The sequence below is a fragment of the Musa acuminata genome, chromosome BXJ2-10 (genome assembly GCF_036884655.1).
Source record: "Musa acuminata AAA Group cultivar baxijiao chromosome BXJ2-10, Cavendish_Baxijiao_AAA, whole genome shotgun sequence".
NCBI lineage: Eukaryota > Viridiplantae > Streptophyta > Magnoliopsida > Zingiberales > Musaceae > Musa > Musa acuminata.
Genome location: NC_088347.1, coordinates 29789958 through 29811084, shown reverse-complemented (window position 1 = coordinate 29811084; position 21127 = coordinate 29789958). Strand labels below are relative to the sequence as shown.

The following is a 21127-nucleotide window of genomic DNA, read 5'->3' as shown; positions in this document are numbered from 1 at the left end:
ACCCAGATCACTATACTGTAATGCTTGGTTTGATCCCTTGACTGCTGTTCTCTATTTGGTACAGATGTTTGGCTTTTAACAGTGAAATGTGCTTGGCTTTTGACAATGAAAAGTGCCTACGGCAGCAAAGATTGAAGTCCTCAAGTCCATGATTGTAATGTGCTCAGGTTTTGCATGTCAAATTTGTCGTAAGACTCCCTCAGTTCCTAACCATCAATAGTGCATAAACCAAGCAAAGGTGTGTCAATGCCTCAAGAAGCTGCAGCAAAGAAGAGCCAAATAAACCATATTAGATCAAGAAAATGAAAATAATGGACATTGTCATAATTCCTCGACAGTACCTTGAGGATTTCCTTTCTTTTGTTCATTTTATCCAAAGAATGCTCTGAGAATAAGTGATTGATAGGATATTTCAATGCTTGATCTCAGAATGGTCCAAGCATTAGGAATTTTAGGCCTTTGGAACCTCATCTTTATCATCTCCTTATAAAATGTACAACTACCAAACGAAGGATGGTCAAAATTCTCTGTTCCCTTCATGCATTTCATCCTCCCATAAGCTCTTTTTTTTTTTATTTTGTTAATGAAATATCTTCTGTCTCATTGAAGGCATGGGCATTGAATTAAAACATTTGTTCTCAAATAATCAATTAAAAATCCAAATTTCTCTTAGGCCTCTTGCCGATGAGATGAAGAAGAGGCAGCAAAAGCAGATAGGCATTAGTTGTTTCTTGTTGACGAGAGACAGAGAGGGAGAGAGAATGCTGGATATGAGAAAGCAAATCGCTCGACGAGATTGGAAGAAATGGATGCAGATGACAGACAAGGGGAAAAACAATTTGAAACCAAATCAACTGTAGGTTATTAATCATATCAACTGGTACAGGCTAAATTAACAACAAAGAACTACTTGAAATCAGCTAGAATCAACTAAAATTGCCCAAATACATCAAACTTTGGAATTTTAAAAGAATTTCAATCATTTATAATTTTAAATATTTACATTCAGCAACTGAAAGCAAAAGGATATGTTGAATAGGCACCTTTTTTATCCAAGTTGTTGCATCAACATGAAGGTACACATGGTTTAGTCATATTATGGTCATCTAGAAATAGGCTTTCTTTTCATCAATTCAGACTCAGAACTATTTCCAAATCATGTACCAGACCTTTTCAAGAAAAGCTATGAGAAGTTACAGAAACACCAAGCGAAACCCCCACCAAATTGTTTTCCATTGAGTGCATGTTGAGCAACAGAGCTCTTCATCCACATGAATCACACTGATATGCTTCAAAATTCAATATGCGTGTGTGCAACAATTAGTACTCCATCCTCCCAACAACATAAGGAGAATAGCAAGCTGCTATAACTATTTGGTTACATGAATCTATTCTCCTGTCATTTAGCTTTTTCGAGGGCAATATCACTAGTCAAACTAAGAGCAACCAGAATTCATCTTCGGACCCACATGAATCTTAAGAGAAATCATGTAGAAGATATATGGACTCGAAAACTTTTACTTATTATCTATCATCAGTGTCCCTACATCAAATTGCACCGAGGTCCTTAAATGTAGTAGAATATGCAACAAAAATATTCACATCGTCCAAGATGCCTAGCCACCAACAAATTAAATCCTATAAAGGGTGAAGTCTTCCAAGTAGCAGTTCTAAGCCACAAGTCTACTCTCATGGTCTCACCATTCATGCGTATGATGGAGATTAGAGAGTCTCCAACATTTGCATGTGCCTCTTCTAAAGGAAGCAGACTGTCAGACAGGATGAACTGAGAATGTTGTTTCCTAGGACTCTTAATCCACTATATTTCCACGGATTCCAAATGATACAACAACTAGCTAAAGCAAAATGTACAAGTTAACACCAAACGCAAATCAGGAACAATTAGGTACCTCACCAAGATCTCTGCAAGACGCTGGAGCTGTCCACAGAGAGAGGTGGCCTGCCTCTGGAGGCTTGGGAAGACTAGCGCTGCCGGTTCAGCTAATTATCCAGCAGCTCCTGCAGCTAAGAATTCATAACATCCAGGAACAGCAGCATCAATGCCTTCATCTCCTCTCTCTGATTCAGGCAAAGATCCTTCAGTTTCGCGACCCGTTCAAAGAATAAAAATATTGGTCATGTAAAATAAACAAAAATTCTTCTTGCTGTTAGTTCTATAATAGAAACAGATCCAAATAAAGGCACAAACGAGATTCAACCTTCATCATAAGTGTAACACAATAGAAAAGAATAGCAAAGAAGATAGCGGCACTCGAATTACCTAATGCAGATCGATAACACATAATATGGCAGAACATTTACTTCTCGATTATTCTCCTCGATCAGCAACTTACAACTCCGAAACTCCAGCCTTGTACTCCTTGTTTTAAGCGAGAAGCTCCCGCTCGCCGTTAAGCACTATCGGCAGCGTCCAATGTTCGTCTCGACCTCCTTCAGCGTCTGCCCCGTCACACGCCCGTCATTCTATCATGCTGGTTCAAAAGGGGAGAGCGAATCTGCAGAGGCGAAGCGGAGGGAGGACGCCCTGCCCTGGTCGAGGCCATACCATGGGAAGAATAGGGAGGATTGAGTGCTTGCCCCGCCAAGTCTAGGGTTTCAAGCGGAAAGATTTCTAGGGTTCCATCAAAGAAATCGGAGAGGAGAGGCGGGTTACCGTTGGATGAGAGTTGGTTGCGGTCGGGTGCGGGCCCCTCCCTCTTTCGTTACACAACAACGACGCGGGTAACTGGTTTGAGGTACCGTTAAGCATGGACATCGATTTCTGGAAATTATAATATTTTTTTAAATGAAATATAATAAATTTTCAAGAACATTGGAGAGATTTTTTTTTCTTCATATTTTCAAAAGAGATATAATTCTGAAATATTCTTGACAAGATTATTCGAATAATATTCGTAACATCGATTCATTCATGATGAATTGATCCAATCTACCATGTATAAGATCTTCATGATCCAATCTTATAATGTCTCTATGAAGACATTACAAGATGGATTGATTTAAAATTTAATACAAATTAATTTATATGTAAAGATAAGTGTCCTTATTGGTTTATAAATTAGAATAATCAAAAGTGAAAGTATATTTAAGAACATTGTTACTAAGAAATAATATCAGATTAACCTTATGGACCGGTCCATCAAATAAAGATGAGAATTACGGTTGTGATTTATTTGAGATTTTATGAAAAATATGATAATAAGAATGCCGATTGAAAAATATATTAAAAAATATATTTCTTGGGATTTTTTTTTTTTTTTTTTTGAGAATTCGCTCAAAATCTCCATAGTGTTACACATCATACAAACACTCAATAGAGATTAAAAAACACCCAAACTCTCAACATGAAAGGCACAAATTATTAATGATCAAATATTCATAAAGTCATCATCATATTATTATTATTATTATTATTATTATTATTATTATTATTGAAAAAGGGACTTGTGACTCTGTCAAAGTGGTACGGTACTGTTGTTATTACAACATTTGTGAATGATCTGTTTTGGTTTATGTGCATTAGTTGAATCGTTGTTATGTGATTATTAATTGTTTGCTACAAATAATTGTTATGAATATGTGATGAATGTGAGAGGCTAACATGATTGGATCTATGAAATCACTGCTCGCTGATGAAGTCTGTCAATAATTGCTTTTCTTTCTTATTTGGATTCACGAGCACTTTAATGATAGTTATATCATGTATACATGCATTTCTCCTTTCTGTGGAATTATGCAACATTATACAGCTTCTTTTGTTTTCTTCGAAAATAGCGAGTGGACAATGCAGATGGATAATAAACTTTATTTTGGAGAGATAATGCATCCAAATTAAATAAAGTTAGTGGTGCATTGACAACATTGCATTAATAACAATATGACGAGAAGAAAATGCTCCCTCCCATTTTGGATTGGATTGGATTGGAGACACCACCACAAGCATTAAATAGATAATGTGCTCATTGGAATAAGAGATGGTTGAATACAATCGCACCACATATCACATGTACATGAATTTAAAGCCATTTACTACCAAAAGCCACGAATCACAACCAAGTAGGGGAATGCTTACAATAATACCATGTATAATATATGTAATATATATATATATATATGTTTATGTTTATCTAATTTGAAGATAATAATAATTAATGGAAGAAAAAAAATTGCATTTGGTAATTATGTGGTTATGTCACAAATCATCAATATTTATGTAAAGACTTCCTGAAGTGTAATATCCTTTCTTTCCATGCCATGGCATGACATGTATATCCTAAGATATGTATGAACTTAATGTTGTCTCCTCCAATTTTATGTCCCAAAAAATATATTACATATAACGAAAGAATGCAATATTTTACACAATTTTCTATTTAATTTGAACGATTAGCTTTATAAACACAATGCATTACATAATTTTATGATTTTATATTTGACCATAATAAATGGGTCTAATATTTAATTCAAGTCAAAGCGAATGCCAATATCACTTATTATAAGGACGGCATGAAAAATATACATATTTTGATGATAAGTTCGCATAAATCGTATTTCTAAAATAACATCCAGAAATAAAAGACTTTTTAGGGACTATAATCGTGACTAACATTAAATGATATATATAACATACTCAAAAGATTCTTAATCTGTAGTAATGTTAATTACCTATTTTTATGCTTTATAACCTTATAAATACATATATATCTGTAAAAAAATATTTTTTTATATAATTTATCCTCTGCCATTCGTAAATAAAAACTATTTTTTTCTGTTTTGTGATGATATAAATACGTAAAAAAATATTTTTAACATAATTTAGTCTCTGTATATACCTCTTTCTTTAACATTCATAAATAATAATTTCTTTAATTATGATTAATATTGATTAAAAAATATTATTTATTTTTAATCTTTTACGATCATAATAATTTTTAAAGTATGAGAACATACAATATCTTCGCTTATCAAAAGTTAAGGATTGAAAACATGTTAATTAGTGTCGATGACTTTATCAAATTATCCTAAGATTATAGGATAGTAAAAAAAATATTTTAAATATAGTTTGATGATAATTAACAGTGAATTTAATTTTCTGACTAAGTCGAATTTAACGAAAAATAAACAAATAGAAATGCAAACCAAAGCACAGTCTTACCAACTTTTCTTTCCATTTCTTACACAGCACATGACAGCCAGATCGCACGCGCACCCCACATCCACCCTTACCCGTTTCCTCTACGCCTATTTATATATGTCTATATACTCTTCCCCTCCCATCTCTCTCTCTCTCTCTCTCTCTCTCTCTCTCTTTGCATCGGATAGGCAGATATATTGTTGATGTCAAGACCACCACCGATTCTTCCGCTGCGCTCCCTTCCATTTGTCGCATGAGGCGGGCGGAATTGGGGAAGAACTGGGAATCGTTAAAGCTTAAGAAAAAGTCCGTAATTAATTCTTTTATTTATTGATCGAAAGCCGAAAAAGGAGAGGAAGCGAAAGAGATTGACAGAGAGATAGCTGAAGAGGCTTTCGTTCGTTGTTGTTATTGATGATGATGATGATGGTGATGATGATGATTCTTTGATGCGGCCGCCCAGATCTTAGAAACGCCTCCGGCCTCTTCTCGTCCTCGCATCAGGCGCGTGCGCGCTTCAGATCGGTGAGCCCCTGGGCGCACGCGCTGTGTCGTCTGATTTCTTTTGGGTTTTGCTTTCGCCCGATCGCGGGATCGATTTCGTCCGATTCTTTTGGTTTGGTTTGGATCCATTTGCTGTCTTGCGGCGTGTTGTTGGATTTTGTTTTTGGCTTGTCCGATTCAGTTGAGGGGAGCTCCTTGGATGGCTTTTTATCCCTCAGATCTGCGACATGGCTAACGTCTGGTGTCTTCTCCTCTCGCATGTGCTACAAAACTCTCCGAGTTGCTGGTTAAGATCGATCGGATCTAATTCGCATCTACGAAAGATGATTTTTTTTTTCCCTGTGTACTCATTGTCGTCTCAATCTGATCGGTGGAGCATTATCTTGTATTCTTTTGTGCGTATTTATCTTCAATTGACGGAATTATACTTCATCCCGTGACGACGAAGAGAACTGGAGCTTAAAAGGTGTTTAATTTGCAGAAAAGAGAATGCAGTCGGATCTTGGGAAGCTGTTCATTGGTGGGATTTCCTGGGACACCAATGAGGATCGCCTGCGGGAGTACTTCAGCAACTATGGTGAGGTGGTGGAAGCCGTGATCATGAAGGACCGGACCACTGGCCGTGCTCGTGGTTTCGGGTTCGTTGTGTTCGCAGACCCGGCCGTCGCAGAGCGAGTTGTAATGGAAAAGCATTTGATCGATGGAAGAATGGTAACCGTCTAGCCTTTTGTTTTCTACCTTCTTTCCTATTCTCCTATCCTTGTAAACCTATATGCTTAGTGCATTGTAAATTAGGAATGTTGTAATTTTAGAATTATGGATTATGGATGCTGTCTCATGAGTTTTGGACTCTTGAAAATTCTTGATGGCCAACAACTTATTCATGAAGTTACACTAACTCGATCGAGTTTTCAGGTCGAGGCGAAGAAAGCTGTTCCCAGGGATGACCAGCAGATCCTTAATAGAAACAACAGCAGCATCCATGGCTCTCCTGGTCCTGGTCGCACCAAGAAGATATTTGTTGGAGGCCTGCCATCTACCATAACAGAGAGTGACTTTAAGAATTACTTTGATCAGTTTGGCACAATCACTGATGTTGTTGTCATGTACGATCACAACACCCAAAGGCCTAGGGGATTTGGTTTCATCACCTACGACTCAGAGGATGCTGTGGACAAAGTGCTATTTAAGAGCTTTCATGAGCTGAATGGTAAGATGGTTGAGGTGAAGAGGGCTGTTCCCAAGGAACTCTCCCCAGGGCCCAACATGCGTTCCCCGAGTGCTGGATATACCTATGGTCTGAATAGGGCAAACAACTTTCTCAATGGGTATACTCAGGGATACAATCCAAGCTCGATCAGTGGCTATGGGATGAGAATGGACAGTAGATTAGGACCTCCTACTAGTGGAAGCAATGGTTTCCCTTCATTTGGTCCTGGTTTTGGAATGGGGATGAATTTTGAACCTAGTTTGATGCCAAGTTTTGGAGGAAATTCAAATTTTAGCAACAGCATTGGTTATGGACGTGGTTTGAGCCCATATCTCAGTGGGAACTCTACTAGGTACAGTAGTCCCATTGGTTATGGTGGGGGTAGTGCAAATACTAGTTCAGTTTTTAGCTCAATGGCTCGTAATGCATGGGGCAGTGGAGGTCTTAACTATTCTACAAACTCTGCAAGTTCCAATGCATATATGGCTCCTGGGAGTGGGAGCCTTGGTGGCTTTGGCAATAGTACTCTAAACTGGGGCAGTGCTTCCCCTATCTCAGCTCAAGTTGGGGGGAACACTGCAAGCTTTGCTAGTGGAAATCTAAATTATGGAGATGGAGACAATAACTTCGATCTGGGTGGTGGTAATTTTGGAAGGAGCAATGGTCCTAGTGCCATGAAAACTACCCTTGTTGCATCAAATAGTGGATTTGAAGGATCCTATCCAGAACTGTACGGTGGCAGTTCAGTTTATGGAGACCCTACTTGGAGGTCGTCGTCTTCTGAACTTGGGGGTACCAGTTCGTTTAGCTATGGACTTGGTAATGCACCTTCAGATATCATAGGCCAGAGCTCTGCAGGTTATGTGGGTGACTATAACATCAACAATAGACAACCAAATAGAGGTAAGCATTTATTTAACACTGACCCATTTGCTTTTGTGCATAATATTTTTTCCTTGAAGAAACACGATATAGGCATGAGCATGGGGATAAATATGAAACATGAAAGGACTAGTTTTAGTTGTCATTGTAACGAACAATATCATGCATCAATTGAATCCATAAGTCCACTAGGTTCTGCAATCAATTTTCAGAGTTTTAACCTTGAGCCTTAAATCATGAATTGGAATTCTAGTATACATAATCTTTCTCTTCATTGTGATGTTTGTAAATGCTGCTGCTGCTTGTTTTCTTGAGGAAAAATTTGGGCTAGAATACGCTTATATATGCACATACCCAGTCTGGAATTGCTAACCATACATTATTTGTTAGATATTGAAGAACTGGTGGCACAAATTCAACCCTTCCTTGCATCATTCTGTGTACAAAATCAACGTTCAACATCGCTAGTCGTGTCCTTAATAATTTTCACAGTCCGTATTAATCGCTGAACACTGCCTGTTTGCTTCAGTTTTGTACATTGGCATAGTGGAATGGCATCATATATATTTTAGAGTATATTAAAATTATGTATTCTCATTACAAAAATCTGCTAACAACATATTTTGGTAGAATATGACTTGCAACTTCATTGGCAATAGCTAGATTCCTAACAGATTCATACACACCACTCGAGTTCCAGAGACCGAAGATAATATATACTGCTGAAATATGGCAGGTTTTAGTGTACAGGTCAACATGATCCATCAAAACATGATCTTATGCAGATTGTAGATAACACTGAAAAATACTTCACACTGCTACATGTGGGTTTCTGAATGTCTATTCTATCGTCATATAAAATCCACTTTGTTCTTTTGCCTACTTAGCTTCTTGTGTGCAATATTGGTTCTTGGCTCCACATGGCTTGGGCCATATGTCCCATTTGCCTTGCTAAGTCAAAATGCTTTCACTATCAGAAATATTTGTCTTCCAATGGTTCGTTTAATGAACACAAACTCTATATTTATAACCTGGCCGATCAGATTTAGAACAAGCACTAGAAAATCGTGTGCATTCATTTACAAGATGTCGGCTTGCACACCTGCTGCACTTGGCATGGTCTTGAATTTGTTCTGTGCTTTGGGTAGATGGTTATGCCATTGAAACTGAGTACCTGTGTGTTGGAATTTTCTTGATGATCCTTGAGATTCCGAATGTTTTCATAGTTTTGTTTGTCTCAGGACTTCACCCAGCAGAATCCCTCATTTTGTTACCATTCCCCCTCAAGTTAGATCCCCTTGTCTCCATTCTTCGAAGAAAGGACTCTGACAATTAAAATGCTATTTAGTTATGTAGAATCTTCAAGATTCTTCTTTCAGCATTAAAAGGGCTAGGAGAAAATTTGGCTAGTCATTCACTTTTTCCTTGTATTCCTGTGCAAACAGATTATTGTTTTAGGCTGATCTTCTTTTGCTCCCAAAAGGGCAGCATCTTTCATTAAAAATTGTTTTCTTGAACAATAGGCATATGTCAGCTACATGTTCCAGAATCTTTCTCATGTGTCATCTTTTCTTGCTTCCACCAGTTTACACATTGCTTTGAAGTACATATGAGACAGGACATGTTGTAGCTTTGTATCTGAGCTTTCTGCAATTAAGGTTTTAGCTGCTCCATCAAAGGAGTGTAGGAAAATCATTTTTACTTATCTATCCCACTCTACCTAGAGAGTTCTATCACAAATGCCCAATGCTGGTTGTCATTATTGCTTTTGTTATGCCAGCCTGACCATGGTTGCAGTACTTGGAGCATCATTCCTTGATCAACAACATAACTTCTGCATTATCTGGAGCTCTTGTACCACATAGATTTCACACCCCAACTCAGTGGGTACAATGTTGCATACAAACAATGCTTTGCTCTAAAAGATGCTAGGCTTATAATAAATTTGTGACAGAATGTCTGTATATCATCTATATATTGTCAAAAGATAACACCATAACATATAAGATCCTCATCAAAGAGATAACACCATAACATTCACTATAACATATAAGCTCTCACCCTACATAATTCTACCTAGATCAAAATATAGAGCAATGGTTAGCATGGTATTCACCTCATTGGCACCATTCCTGTATACGCACATTATTACTCTCTAATTTATGAATAGAGAAATAATAAGTCAGTCAACAAATTATTTGCCAGAATCTTTCTGGTAGATCAAATATATTTCAATGTAACCCAAAAAAGAAAGGAAACATTATTATGATTAGGTAATTTTCGGAAGATATCTAGAAAAAGATGAAAACTACAAATCCATCACTTTTCCAGGAAAACTCTTAAGATAACAAATTTGACAAGAGTTGAGTTTAAGAAACATAAAAATACTGTAAAAATAAACCATGTTTCACATAAAAATACTGTAAAATACTGCCAATGGTGGGTCTCTAGATCTAGAAGAAGATTTTGAAATGGCTCCTATCAGACATAAGACTAGTTGGTCTTAGCAAGACTTCTCACTAAATCAACAGCCAGTCTTTTGGACATGGACTGCTTAATAGTGAAAATTCTACCTAATTATGCACCCACAAATGATTTAAAAAATTTGAAAGTGGCATGTAGTTTTTTTAATTCAGCTCAAATGACTACTAACTCATGTGTAATGGATGTCTAAACCTCAAGTCGCACCTCTGGAAATATGATAGCACATACATTCTGAAGCAAAAGAAAGTTTAAAAGTAGTGGAAATTCTAATTTATTTAAAGTTACAAGCATAAATTACAGATTTCACATTCAATGAAGATTTTTGCATAAAAACTAATCAGTCTACTTCGATACTGGAGTGTGAAACCCTGTATCTCTTAGTCTGAACAGGAAATGACATATTTTAGATGCCTTGCTTCATTAGAAAGAGAAGAGAGGAGGAAGATATATAAAGAACTAATGTACACTATGAAGTTTGGAAGCAATAAGTGGACATGGTGAAAAAGAAAATGTTTAGCTGCTTTACAGTGGGTTGGAGACCAGGGCTAGTTTGTGTCAATTTTTATTGGATTTGGGTATTACAAAAGAGGTGCTTGTATACCACTATGGGTTGGGAAATAAAGGTTGACAACATTGGCAACAATCTCATGCTTGACAGTGCTTCAGAATTTATTTACTTTCTCAGGCTGGCTACAGCTTTGATTGGTTCAAGATGGATATGTTCTAAAAATACAAACTTTAAGGACACATATTGGCATGGGAACTTAATAGTGTGGCTCTAGTATAGCTCTATATTTTTTCTGAGAAATAATGTTGGGATGAATTTCTACCATAGAAATCCGGCAATAACGCTCTACATCTCTACATCTCTACATGTATGTTGCTTGAGAATTAACTCTTCTTACTCATTAGGAGGGTTAAAGTTGTTATGCTTCTGCTCCTTGTATTGGATTAATGAACTCAATATCACTTTTCATAAACCAGCAAAATATAACAGTTGACATTATACGTTAAAATATATAATTTAGTTGTATTGCTGTGTCAATGGATCCGATTGACTACTACTTGAACCCCGGTAGTGTCCTAAATAACTCAGATGAAAGATTTGCACAACACAAGAAACATGGACTAAACTGTCTGACGGTTTTAAGAGGCTATCATGCCATTCAATAGATATGGACACGGTTTTTTTACAAATTTAGAAGGCTTTGAGAGGCTTATATAGATGCAACCTAAAACAAATGACTAATATACAACACAAAACAATGGCAGTCATTTTTGACTGAGGGTGATATGTTCAAAGTAACTCTATTATGCTTCCTTATATTGTCTGATATACTTCACTGAGATTGTGTTGCCCCTTGCTCATATGTTTTACCCCAAGATGCTGCGATATCAGTTGGCAGAGAGCTGACTTTTGAGTCTGGCTATTTTTTCCAGTCAAACATGTTATTATGGAGTCATTCTTCTTGTTGAGTTTTTCACGATAAGTACATTTCCTTTGTAAATCTGTTTCCTGATGTTGATTTTTTTGTTGCAGGAATTGCTACTTTAGTTGGTACTTTGAGATCCAAGACAATGATAGGTGAACAATCTTGCGAGCCAGATGCATGACTTTTAGTTTTACATATCTCGTACAATATATGGGGGTTAGTTAATTTTATAGACTATACAGGAAGGTATTTGAGAGAAAAAACAACAAAAGGATTTCAGATTCAGAAGATTCAAAATAAAGCTTCTTGTGTGAAGGTTTGGAATTTGAGTTTAGTTCCACATGCCGTGTAGGTTTTGTTTCTTTGGGTTTGATTGAGATGTAATTTTATCACGGGATAAAATCATAATTGTTCAGATTTATGCAACTGATGTGCCAAATAGACCTAGTAATGTTCCCAAGGAAAAGAAAGATAGCAAGCTGTTGTAATACCTGGCAAAGTTGTTGGTTCTTGTCAGGTTCTCTATTAATCTTCTTTTTATTTTCTTTCCAATTTTATTTGTTACCAGAGGGTTGGTTGTTTGTATTAGTTTGGGACTTACACGGGGATGCTTTACGGTCCCAATATAACTGTTATGTACTGTGATTCATTTCTTGAGTTGCTTCATTAGTCGTAAGCATTTGCATCGTGCATTTGCTCTTGCTTGCGTTTTGTTTCCGAAAACCGCTTCATAGCATCATGTGCTTTTGCTGTTGTGCCTTGGCAAGGTACTGCCTTGTGCCGCTTGTGGGAAAAGGTTTTCATGAGTATATCCGATGCTATTTCTTGCTTTGCTCCTAAAGACAGGCATATCTATCTTTCCATTTTCTTTTTTGGCTGTCAAAGTGTATCCCTTGACATTTTTGCATGTCAATGTGCTGCCTTGGCACACAAACCATGCTTGTCATTTGTCACAGGTACTCTTGCCAGTTCCAGTCTGCTGGAGACAGCTAACCCTGATACAATTTATGTTGTGTCAATCTGCGCCATTGTTCTTGATTAGTTAATTAACTCATTTATATATCTCATAATTCATGTTCTTGTGTGTTCATTTTCACTTTAAATGATTTCATTATGGAATGAGGTGGGAGTACAGAATAGACATTGAAAGCTTGGTAATAACACAAGCATCAAACAGGTAGCAGCTCCACGTGAGGGTGTCAATCAAGTAGTGGTATTCTCCACATGCTAATGAAGTAATTGTATTCGAGGCCAGATTTTGACAATAGGCGCAGAAATTTAGTGAATGGAAATTACAATTGCAATTTCTTGGGCAGATTGTCCAAACAATCACTTGATTAAAACATATGCATAGAAACAATTGACTCACAAAGATTGAGTCATGAAAATAGTCTTTCTAAGTATAGAATTAAAATTATGTGCATCGATTAGATACGTCTTTTTCTACATCTTCCGAGTCATTGAAAAAAAAAAAAAAACATATAACTGATGGCACAAATATTAGATAGAAAATTTTAAAAATCTTGAAAAAATAACTATAAGAAGAGATCATCCCATCCAATGGCTTTGAACTAAGATATTTATGTAAGTAGATAAATTATGATCATAATTTTACTCCTTAACTATAAAAATATCATTAAAAATAATTAAATACTATTTCAAGTGATCAAATAAGCATTATTAACACGAGAGGAAATCATCTCGATTCGAATATTTAATTTCTTGATTAAATAAAATAATATCGATATAAAAAATTAGAATGAGATCCTTTACATAAATAGAATATTTTTTATTTTGAATATGAGCAAATAAATTATCATCTTATAAAAAATAACACGTGGATTACAAACACCATTTTCCTTACAACCACCATATCCCACGCTCTCCCATACCCCCCTACTACACCTATTTATATTATATGTCCATGTATTCCTCCTCTCCCGTCTCTTCTCGTCTCTTCTCCCCTTCCCTCTTTTATCTTCTCTTTTCTTTTCTTGCTTATATATATATATATATATATATATATATATATATATATATATATATATATGAGATGTAGAGATCATATTGAATCGTTCCGCTTCGGCCCCCTTCCATTTGTCCCATGAGAGGCGGTAGGAATGGGAAGAAGAAAAAAAGGCAAACTTAAAGTAAAGAAGAAGACCTCAATTAATTTGTTTACTTATTGATCCAAAACCGCAAGGAAAGGAAGAGAAAGAGATTGAGGAGGGGGGGTGGGGGGGGAGAGAGATAGCTGAAGAGGCTTTTGTTCTTCATCTAGTTGTAGTTGTATCGTCGATGATGATCCTTTGATGCCGTCTCCCAAATCATAGAAACGCCTCCGACCTCTTCTCGTCTGCGCATCCGACGCGCGCGCGCCTCAGATCGGTGAGCCTCCCCGCTCCTCCGCGGATGCGGATGTTTCTTCTGATTTCTTCTCGGGTTTTGTTTTCGCCCGATCGCGGAGCGTGAATCCGATCGGTTTCGTCCGGTTCTTGTTTTCTTGGTTTTGATCCATTTGGTATCTTGCGTTGCGCTGTCGGATTCTCTTTTTGGCTTGTCCGATTTAGTTGAGCATCGCCGACGAGCTCCTCGGATGGCTTTATTCCTCAGATCTACCTCGTGGCTTACGTCTGGTATCTCCAACTCTCGCCTGTGCTATCTTATCTGTTGGGAGACCATAGAAAAAGTCTTTGAGTTGCTGCTTAAAGTCGATCGGATCTAATTCGCATCACTCTCAATCTGATCGGCAGAAAATTATCTTGTATTGTTTTGTGCATATTTGTCTTTAATTGATGGAATTATACTTCATCTGGTGATGATTACGGAACGGGAACTTAGAGATGTTGCATTTGCAGAAAAGAGAATGCAGTCGGATCTTGGGAAGCTGTTCATTGGTGGGATTTCCTGGGACACCAATGAGGACCGCTTGCGGGAGTACTTCGGAAACTTTGGTGAGGTGGTGGAAGCCGTGATCATGAAGGACCGGACCACTGGCCGTGCTCGTGGTTTCGGGTTCGTTGTGTTCGCCGACCCAGCAGTCGCAGAGCAAGTTGTCATGGAAAAGCATTTGATCGATGGAAGAATGGTAACCATCTAGCCTTTTGTTTTCTGCCTTCTCTCCTTTTCTCCATCAGCCTCGTCTGTCTATATGCTTCGTGCATTGCAAATTATGAATGATAATTTTAGAATTCTGGATTCTGGATTCTGCTTCTTGGGATTCGGACTCAGAATCCCTGATAACTAGCAACTTATGAATTTATACTAACTTGATCGAGTTCTCAGGTTGAGGCAAAAAAAGCTGTTCCCAGGGATGACCAACAGATCCTTAATAGAATCAACAACAGCATCCATGGCTCTCCCAGTCCTGGTCACACCAAGAAGATATTTGTGGGAGGCCTCCCATCTACCATCACAGAGAGCGACTTCAAGAAGTACTTTGATCAGTTTGGCACAATCACTGATGTTGTTGTCATGTATGATCACAACACCCAGAGGCCCAGGGGGTTTGGGTTCATCACCTATGATTCAGAGGATGCTGTAGACAGGGTGCTATTCAAAAGCTTTCATGAGCTGAATGGTAAGATGGTTGAGGTGAAGAGGGCTGTTCCCAAGGAACTCTCCCCAGGGCCCAACATGCGCTCCCCGAGTGCGGGATATAACTATGGTCTGAACAGGGCAAACAACTTTCCCAATGGGTATACTCAGGGATACAATCCAAGCTCGATTAATGGCTACGGAATGAGGATGGATAGTAGATTAGGACCTTCCTCTAGTGCCAGCAATGGTTTACCTTCATTTGGTCCTAGTTATGGAATGGGGATGAATTTTGAACCTAGTTTGATCCCAAGTTTTGGAGGAAATTCAAGTTTTAGCAACAATATCGGTTATGGACGTGGTTTGAGCCCATATTTCAGTGGGAACTCCACTAGGTACACTAGTCCCATCGGTTATGGTGGGGGTAGTGCAAATACTAGTTCGGTTTTCAACTCAATGTCTCGTAATGCATGGGGTAGTGGAGGTCTAGACTATGCTACAAATTCTACAAGTTCTAATGCCTATATAGCCTCTGGCAGTGGCAGCCTTGGTGGCTTAGTCAATAGCACTCTAAACTGGAGCAATGCTTCCCCTATCCCAGCTCAAGTTGGGGGAAGCACGGCAAACTACACTAGTGGGAATCTCAATTATGGAGATCGCTACAATAACTTCAACCTGAGTGGTGGTAATTTTGGAAGGAGCAATAGTCCTAGTGCCGTGAAAACTACTCTTGCTCCATCAAGTAGCGGATATGAAGGATCCTATTCAGAGCTGTATGGTGGCAGTTCAGTTTATGGAGATCCTACATGGCGGTCATCATCTTCTGAACTTGGGGGTACTGGTTTGTTTGGTTATGGGCTTGGTAATGCACCTTCGGATGTCGTAGGCCAGAGCTCTGCAGCATATGTGGGTGATTATAACATCACCAATAGACAACCAAATAGAGGTGAGCAATTTCTTTAACACAAGCTCATTTGCTTATATATATTTTGCTGGTTTTGCCTTGAAGAGACACATGTAGCCATGAGCATGAGGATAAACATGAAACATGAATTGTCCAGTTCTAGATGTCATTGTGAGTGATCAATTTCAATCATCAATTTTCAAAGTTTTAACCTTAAGGCTTTAATCATGGAATGGAATTCCATTTATAGAGTATGTAGTTCCTCTATTCATTGTTTTGTTTGTTACAGATGCTGCTACATATTTTCTTGAGAAAAAATGTGCACTGGAATGTGCTTATATATGCACATACCAGTCTCGGACTGCTAATGATACATTATTTGCTAGATATTAAGAAAATTGTGGTACAAGTTTAACCCTTTCTTGGCATTTAAAGCAACATTCAGCATCACTATTTTTATTCTTAATAATGTTCAAATCCATGTCATTCACTGGACAATGTCTGTTTGTGTCAACTACCTTTAGTATCATACTGAAATGTCAACAGATCCATTTATTAGTTTATATCAAAGTTATATATGCTCATGAGTGACAAACTTGCTAGCCACTCCAATTGGGATAATAAGACTTACGACTTTATTGGCAATAGCTACATCCCTAATAGATGCACTGATACAATTTAAGTTCCACAAATGTAGAAGATAATTTATACTGCTGAGTTAGGGCAGGAGGAAATGTATAGGTCACAATATGATCTATCAAGACATGAGCTTATGCTGATTGTTGATACCATAAAAAAATACTTCTCACCCACATTTGGAATTATGAATGTCTATTCTGTCGAGTCGATGTATAAAATCCACTTCATTCTTGCCTGCTTAGCTTCTGTGCAATGTTGATGCTTGGCTCCATATGAGTGGAGCCATATGTCAGAGTTTCTTGATTAGTTCAAGTGCTTTTACCGCCTGAAATGATTGTTATCCAAAAAAAAATTTAATAAACACAAAGTGTATATTTATAACCCTGCCGACCACACTCTGAACAAGCAACAAAAAACCATTTGCATTCATTCACAAGATGTCCTCCAGCCCACATAGTTTGACATGATCCTGTAGTTCCATGTTTTGGGTAGGTGGAGTGCCATTGAAACTTTGAGTACCTTGGTGTTGGAATTTTCTTGATGGTCCTTGAAATCCTGAAATATTCTCGGAATTCTCGGAACTCTATTTGTCTTAGGATTTCACCCAGCTGAATCTCTCATGCTGTTTTCATTCCCTCAACTTAGAGCCCCTTGTCTGCACTCTTTGGAAAAAGGGCTCTTGCTCACATTATCAATTGAATGCTATTAGTTTTGTAGAATCTTCCAAATTCTTCTTTTGGTAGCAAAAATGCAATGTGTAGATAGATTTTTGTTTTAAGCTGTTCTTCTTCTGCAATCAAAAGGGAAGCATCTTCATGAAAAGATGGCTTTCTTGAACAATGAACATATCTCAGGTATATGTTCCAGAATCTTTGTCACGTCATCTTTTCTAGCTGCTTCATCAAAGAGTGTAGGAAAGTCATTTTAACTTATTTACACCGGCCGACGTAGTAAGTTCTGTTACATTACCTAAGCCAGTCGTCATTGTTGCATTTCTGATGCCAGCCCAACCATGAGTTGTATTACTTGGAGCATCATCCTTGATCGATGACACTTCCTAAATCAAGTGCTTTAGTTTACTAGACAAATGGTAGAGCTACTAGAACAAATTTGTGACCAAATATCATCTACTTATCCTCATAAATATCAAGCTGCCAAAAAGAAGCATGGGTCTCTGGATTTTGAAATGGCCCCTAATCTGACCCAAAACTAGTCAGTCTTAGTGAAACTTTTTACTAAATCAACAACCAGTCCTTTGGACATGGACTGCTTAATAGTGAAAAATCAACCTAACTATGCAACCGACAAATGGTTCAAGAAATTTGCAATTGGCATGTAACTTCTTATTCAGATCAAAATGACTCAAAATGACTACTAACACATGAAATGGATTTGTAAACCTCAAAGTTTCACCTCTGGAAATGTGATAGCACATAAATTCCAAACATAATGAAAGTTTTATAATATTGGAAATTCTAATTTAGTTAAAATTACAAGTGTAAATTGCATATTTGGCATTCGATGGTAGATCTTTTGCATCAAGACCTCGTTGATTGATTATTCTTTTATGAATTTCTAGTGTTTCAGGATCTGTCTACTTCAATCCTGAAGTGTAACATCCATCTTTCTTAATCTGAAAAGAAAATGTATGCTACATCCCTTGGTTCATAAAAGAGAGAAGAGAGGCAGAAGACATGAAAAGAACTGATATACACAATGAAATTGGAAACAATAAGTGAACATGGTGAAAAAGAAAAGGGTCAGCTTGTCAACAATGGGTTGGTTCGAGTGATGAATATGGCTTAGAAATACAAGCTTCAGGGACACATACTGGCATAGGATGTCAGCAATAATATGCCTTTAGTATCGCTCTAGGTTATTTCTGAGAAATAATGTTGGTATCAGCTTTCTACCATGGAATTCCAGCAATAATGCTGCACATGTTAATTGAGCATCAGATTATAACTCTTCTTACCCACTAGGGGGGATAAAATTGTTTTATTTCTGCTTCTTGTTATGTGGTAATCAACTTCAGCACATCATTTTGCATAAAACCAGCAAATGATAAGAATTGGCCACTATATATACTATATAGCTTGGATGAAAATTTTTCATAATAATCATCACTAACCGTCCTATGGTTTTAAGAGGCTATGATGCCATTCAATAGATATGGACAAGTCTTCAGCAAATTTATAAATCTTCAAGGGGCTTATATAGATGAAACCTAAAACAAATGACAAATATGTATCCAAAATAAAGGCAGTTGTCTCTAACTGAAGTGATATGTTCAAACTGGACTCTATCATGCTTCCGTATGTTGTCTGTGATGCTTTATAGAGCTTGTGGTGCCTCTTCCTCATATATTCTCTCCTAATATTGTGCAATATACATTGGCAGAGAGCTGAAGTCGTAATCCTTTTTTTTTTTTTTCAGTAAAATATGTTATTATGGATTCAGAATTTTCTTCTTGAATTTTGAACAATAAGAACATTTTCCTTTGTAAATCTATATCCTGATATTGATTTTTTTGTTGCAGATTTGCTACATAACTTGGTGCTTTGAGATCAGAGAGTATTGTAGGTGAACAATCTTGTGAGCCAGATGCATGACTGTTAGTTTTACATATCTCGTAAAATATGTGGTGGTTAGTTAATTTTATAGACTAACCAGGGTGGTTTTTGGAAAAAGAAAAGAAACAAAAGATTTCAGATTCAGAAGATTCGAATAAAGGTTCTTGTGTGAAGGTTTGGAATTTGAGTTTAGTTCCACATGTCATGTAGGTTTTGTTTCTTTGGGTTTGATTGAGATGTAATCTTATCACGGGATAGTCATAATTATTCAGATTTATGCGACTGATGTGCCAAATAGACCTAGTAATGTCTTTAAGAAAAGAAAGATAGCAAGCTGTTGTAATATCTGGCGAGCGTGTTGGTTCTTGTCGGGTGCTCTATCAATCTTTTCTTTTTCTTTTTCTTTTTCTTTTTTTTTCTCTCTCTCTCTCTTTTCAGTTATATTTGTCACCAGAGATTTGGTTGTCTTTGTTTAGTTTGGAACTTACAGGGGATGCTTGCTGGTCCCATGACAACTCCATTATATGTATGGTGATTCATTTCTTCGGTATGGTGCATCATATTAAGTCATAAACATGTGCGGTGCATTTGCTTTTGCTTATGTTTTGTTTTTGGTGAACCACTTGGTAGCAACATAGCTTTTTTGCTGTAGTGTGTGGGCACTGTCTTGTGGGTCTCCATGAGATTATATTTTATATATTCGATGCTTTTTTTTTATGCTCTTGCTCCTAAAGATTGACATATCAATATTTCAATTTTCTTTTTGGCTGTCAAAGTGTATTCTTTCTACACTAGATTGTACAATGAAAAAGGGTTCACCTTGTTAATGTGGTGCCTCGGCATCCAAACCATGCTTGTCATTTGTCACAGGTATTGTTCCTGCACTAATAAAGTCAGTGCTGTACCCTTTTGGAATAACAGCACTTAAGCATTGGAGATTCAACACTGCAACCATCATCCCAGAGAAATAAAAAAGGCATTCATCAGCTGATCCAGGCTGCTGCTGGCACCTCACCCTGATATAATAGATCTGGTATTAATCTATGCCAACTTTTTTGTTTATTTATTTATATTTTTTTCATTATATTTATAATGTTCTGTGCTCATCTGCATTTTTTTATACCCTAATCCCATAAGCCTATTATTGTTTATGTAAATCCATTGTTTGGACTCGTTAAAAATCCTAATCTCAAACTATTTTTGCACGGTGGCAAATTAGGGCCCCAATTTGTAAATCTTCCAGAGTTTTAAATGATTTACGTTTCAATATGTCAAATCAGGTTGCCAGATTTTTAACCTGAAATCTTAGAAACTAGTTAGAAATACATCACATCGAATCAGGCTGCAAAATGGCCTAAGTAAATGAAGGAACAGCTAATTCCAATAACACGAGACTTAAATGAGATTTAATAATCTATCTTCAACCCTAATCCATTTGATGCTAAACGATTCCATTATGGCATGAGCTGGGTGTCCATAATAGACATTGAAAGCCTGGTAATAATACAAGCATCAAACAGGTAGCCGGTCTCCTCAGTATGGACCATCATCCACTCGAAGGTGTAATAATACAAAGGACCTTGTGCTTCCACATGGCTCTATCCCCATTAAAGTACGATATTCTCCTCATATTCGAAGGCAAGTTTTGACAATTGAATCAAACGATTTGGAAGCTCCTATTTATATAAAACGACTAAGAAAATTAATTAGGCTTTGCATATTGAGTTTCGATTGTCTGAAAATATCTAAATCATTTTGTAATTATCAAATCGGACTATATATCATGGGAATAAAAACCAGGCTGTT

The 21127-nt window shown here is 37.2% G+C and overlaps 2 protein-coding genes and 1 long non-coding RNA gene across 4 annotated transcripts; 2 read left to right on the top strand and 1 right to left on the bottom strand.

Moving 5' to 3' along the window:
• Window positions 1-123: 123 nt before the first annotated feature.
• Window positions 124-2679, bottom strand: LOC135625032 (uncharacterized). Of its 2 annotated transcripts, none has more exons than XR_010491869.1 (3): window positions 2282-2679; window positions 1911-2097; window positions 124-259 (listed from the first exon to the last, which is right to left on the bottom strand). It is a non-coding gene; the product is annotated as an uncharacterized LOC135625032 (long non-coding RNA). The 2 variants fall into 2 exon arrangements; XR_010491870.1 differs by having other exon boundaries at window positions 1911-2079.
• Window positions 2680-5267: 2588 nt separating this feature from the next.
• LOC103968590 (heterogeneous nuclear ribonucleoprotein 1) lies at window positions 5268-12317 on the top strand. Its single transcript, XM_009381852.2, has 4 exons — window positions 5268-5680; window positions 6141-6370; window positions 6575-7772; window positions 11776-12317. Exons 2-4 carry the CDS (start codon window positions 6149-6151, stop codon window positions 11847-11849), a joined length of 1494 nt encoding a protein of 497 aa, XP_009380127.2. The 5' UTR covers window positions 5268-5680; window positions 6141-6148; the 3' UTR covers window positions 11850-12317.
• Window positions 12318-13749: 1432 nt separating this feature from the next.
• On the top strand, window positions 13750-19871 carry LOC103968591 (heterogeneous nuclear ribonucleoprotein 1). Its single transcript, XM_018819651.2, has 4 exons — window positions 13750-14056; window positions 14527-14756; window positions 14954-16151; window positions 19288-19871. Exons 2-4 carry the CDS (start codon window positions 14535-14537, stop codon window positions 19311-19313), a joined length of 1446 nt encoding a protein of 481 aa, XP_018675196.2. The 5' UTR covers window positions 13750-14056; window positions 14527-14534; the 3' UTR covers window positions 19314-19871.
• The last annotated feature ends 1256 nt before the right edge of the window (window positions 19872-21127 follow it).

Coding starts and splice junctions, on each gene's coding strand:
- LOC103968590 (XM_009381852.2), top strand. CDS start 6,149: ATGCAGTCGGATCTTGGGAAGCTGTTCATTGGTGGGATTTCCTGGGAC. Junction 6,371..6,574: donor ATTTGATCGATGGAAGAATG/GTAACCGTCTAG, acceptor TCGAGTTTTCAG/GTCGAGGCGAAGAAAGCTGT. Junction 7,773..11,775: donor CAATAGACAACCAAATAGAG/GTAAGCATTTAT, acceptor TTTTTGTTGCAG/GAATTGCTACTTTAGTTGGT.
- LOC103968591 (XM_018819651.2), top strand. CDS start 14,535: ATGCAGTCGGATCTTGGGAAGCTGTTCATTGGTGGGATTTCCTGGGAC. Junction 14,757..14,953: donor ATTTGATCGATGGAAGAATG/GTAACCATCTAG, acceptor TCGAGTTCTCAG/GTTGAGGCAAAAAAAGCTGT. Junction 16,152..19,287: donor CAATAGACAACCAAATAGAG/GTGAGCAATTTC, acceptor TTTTTGTTGCAG/ATTTGCTACATAACTTGGTG.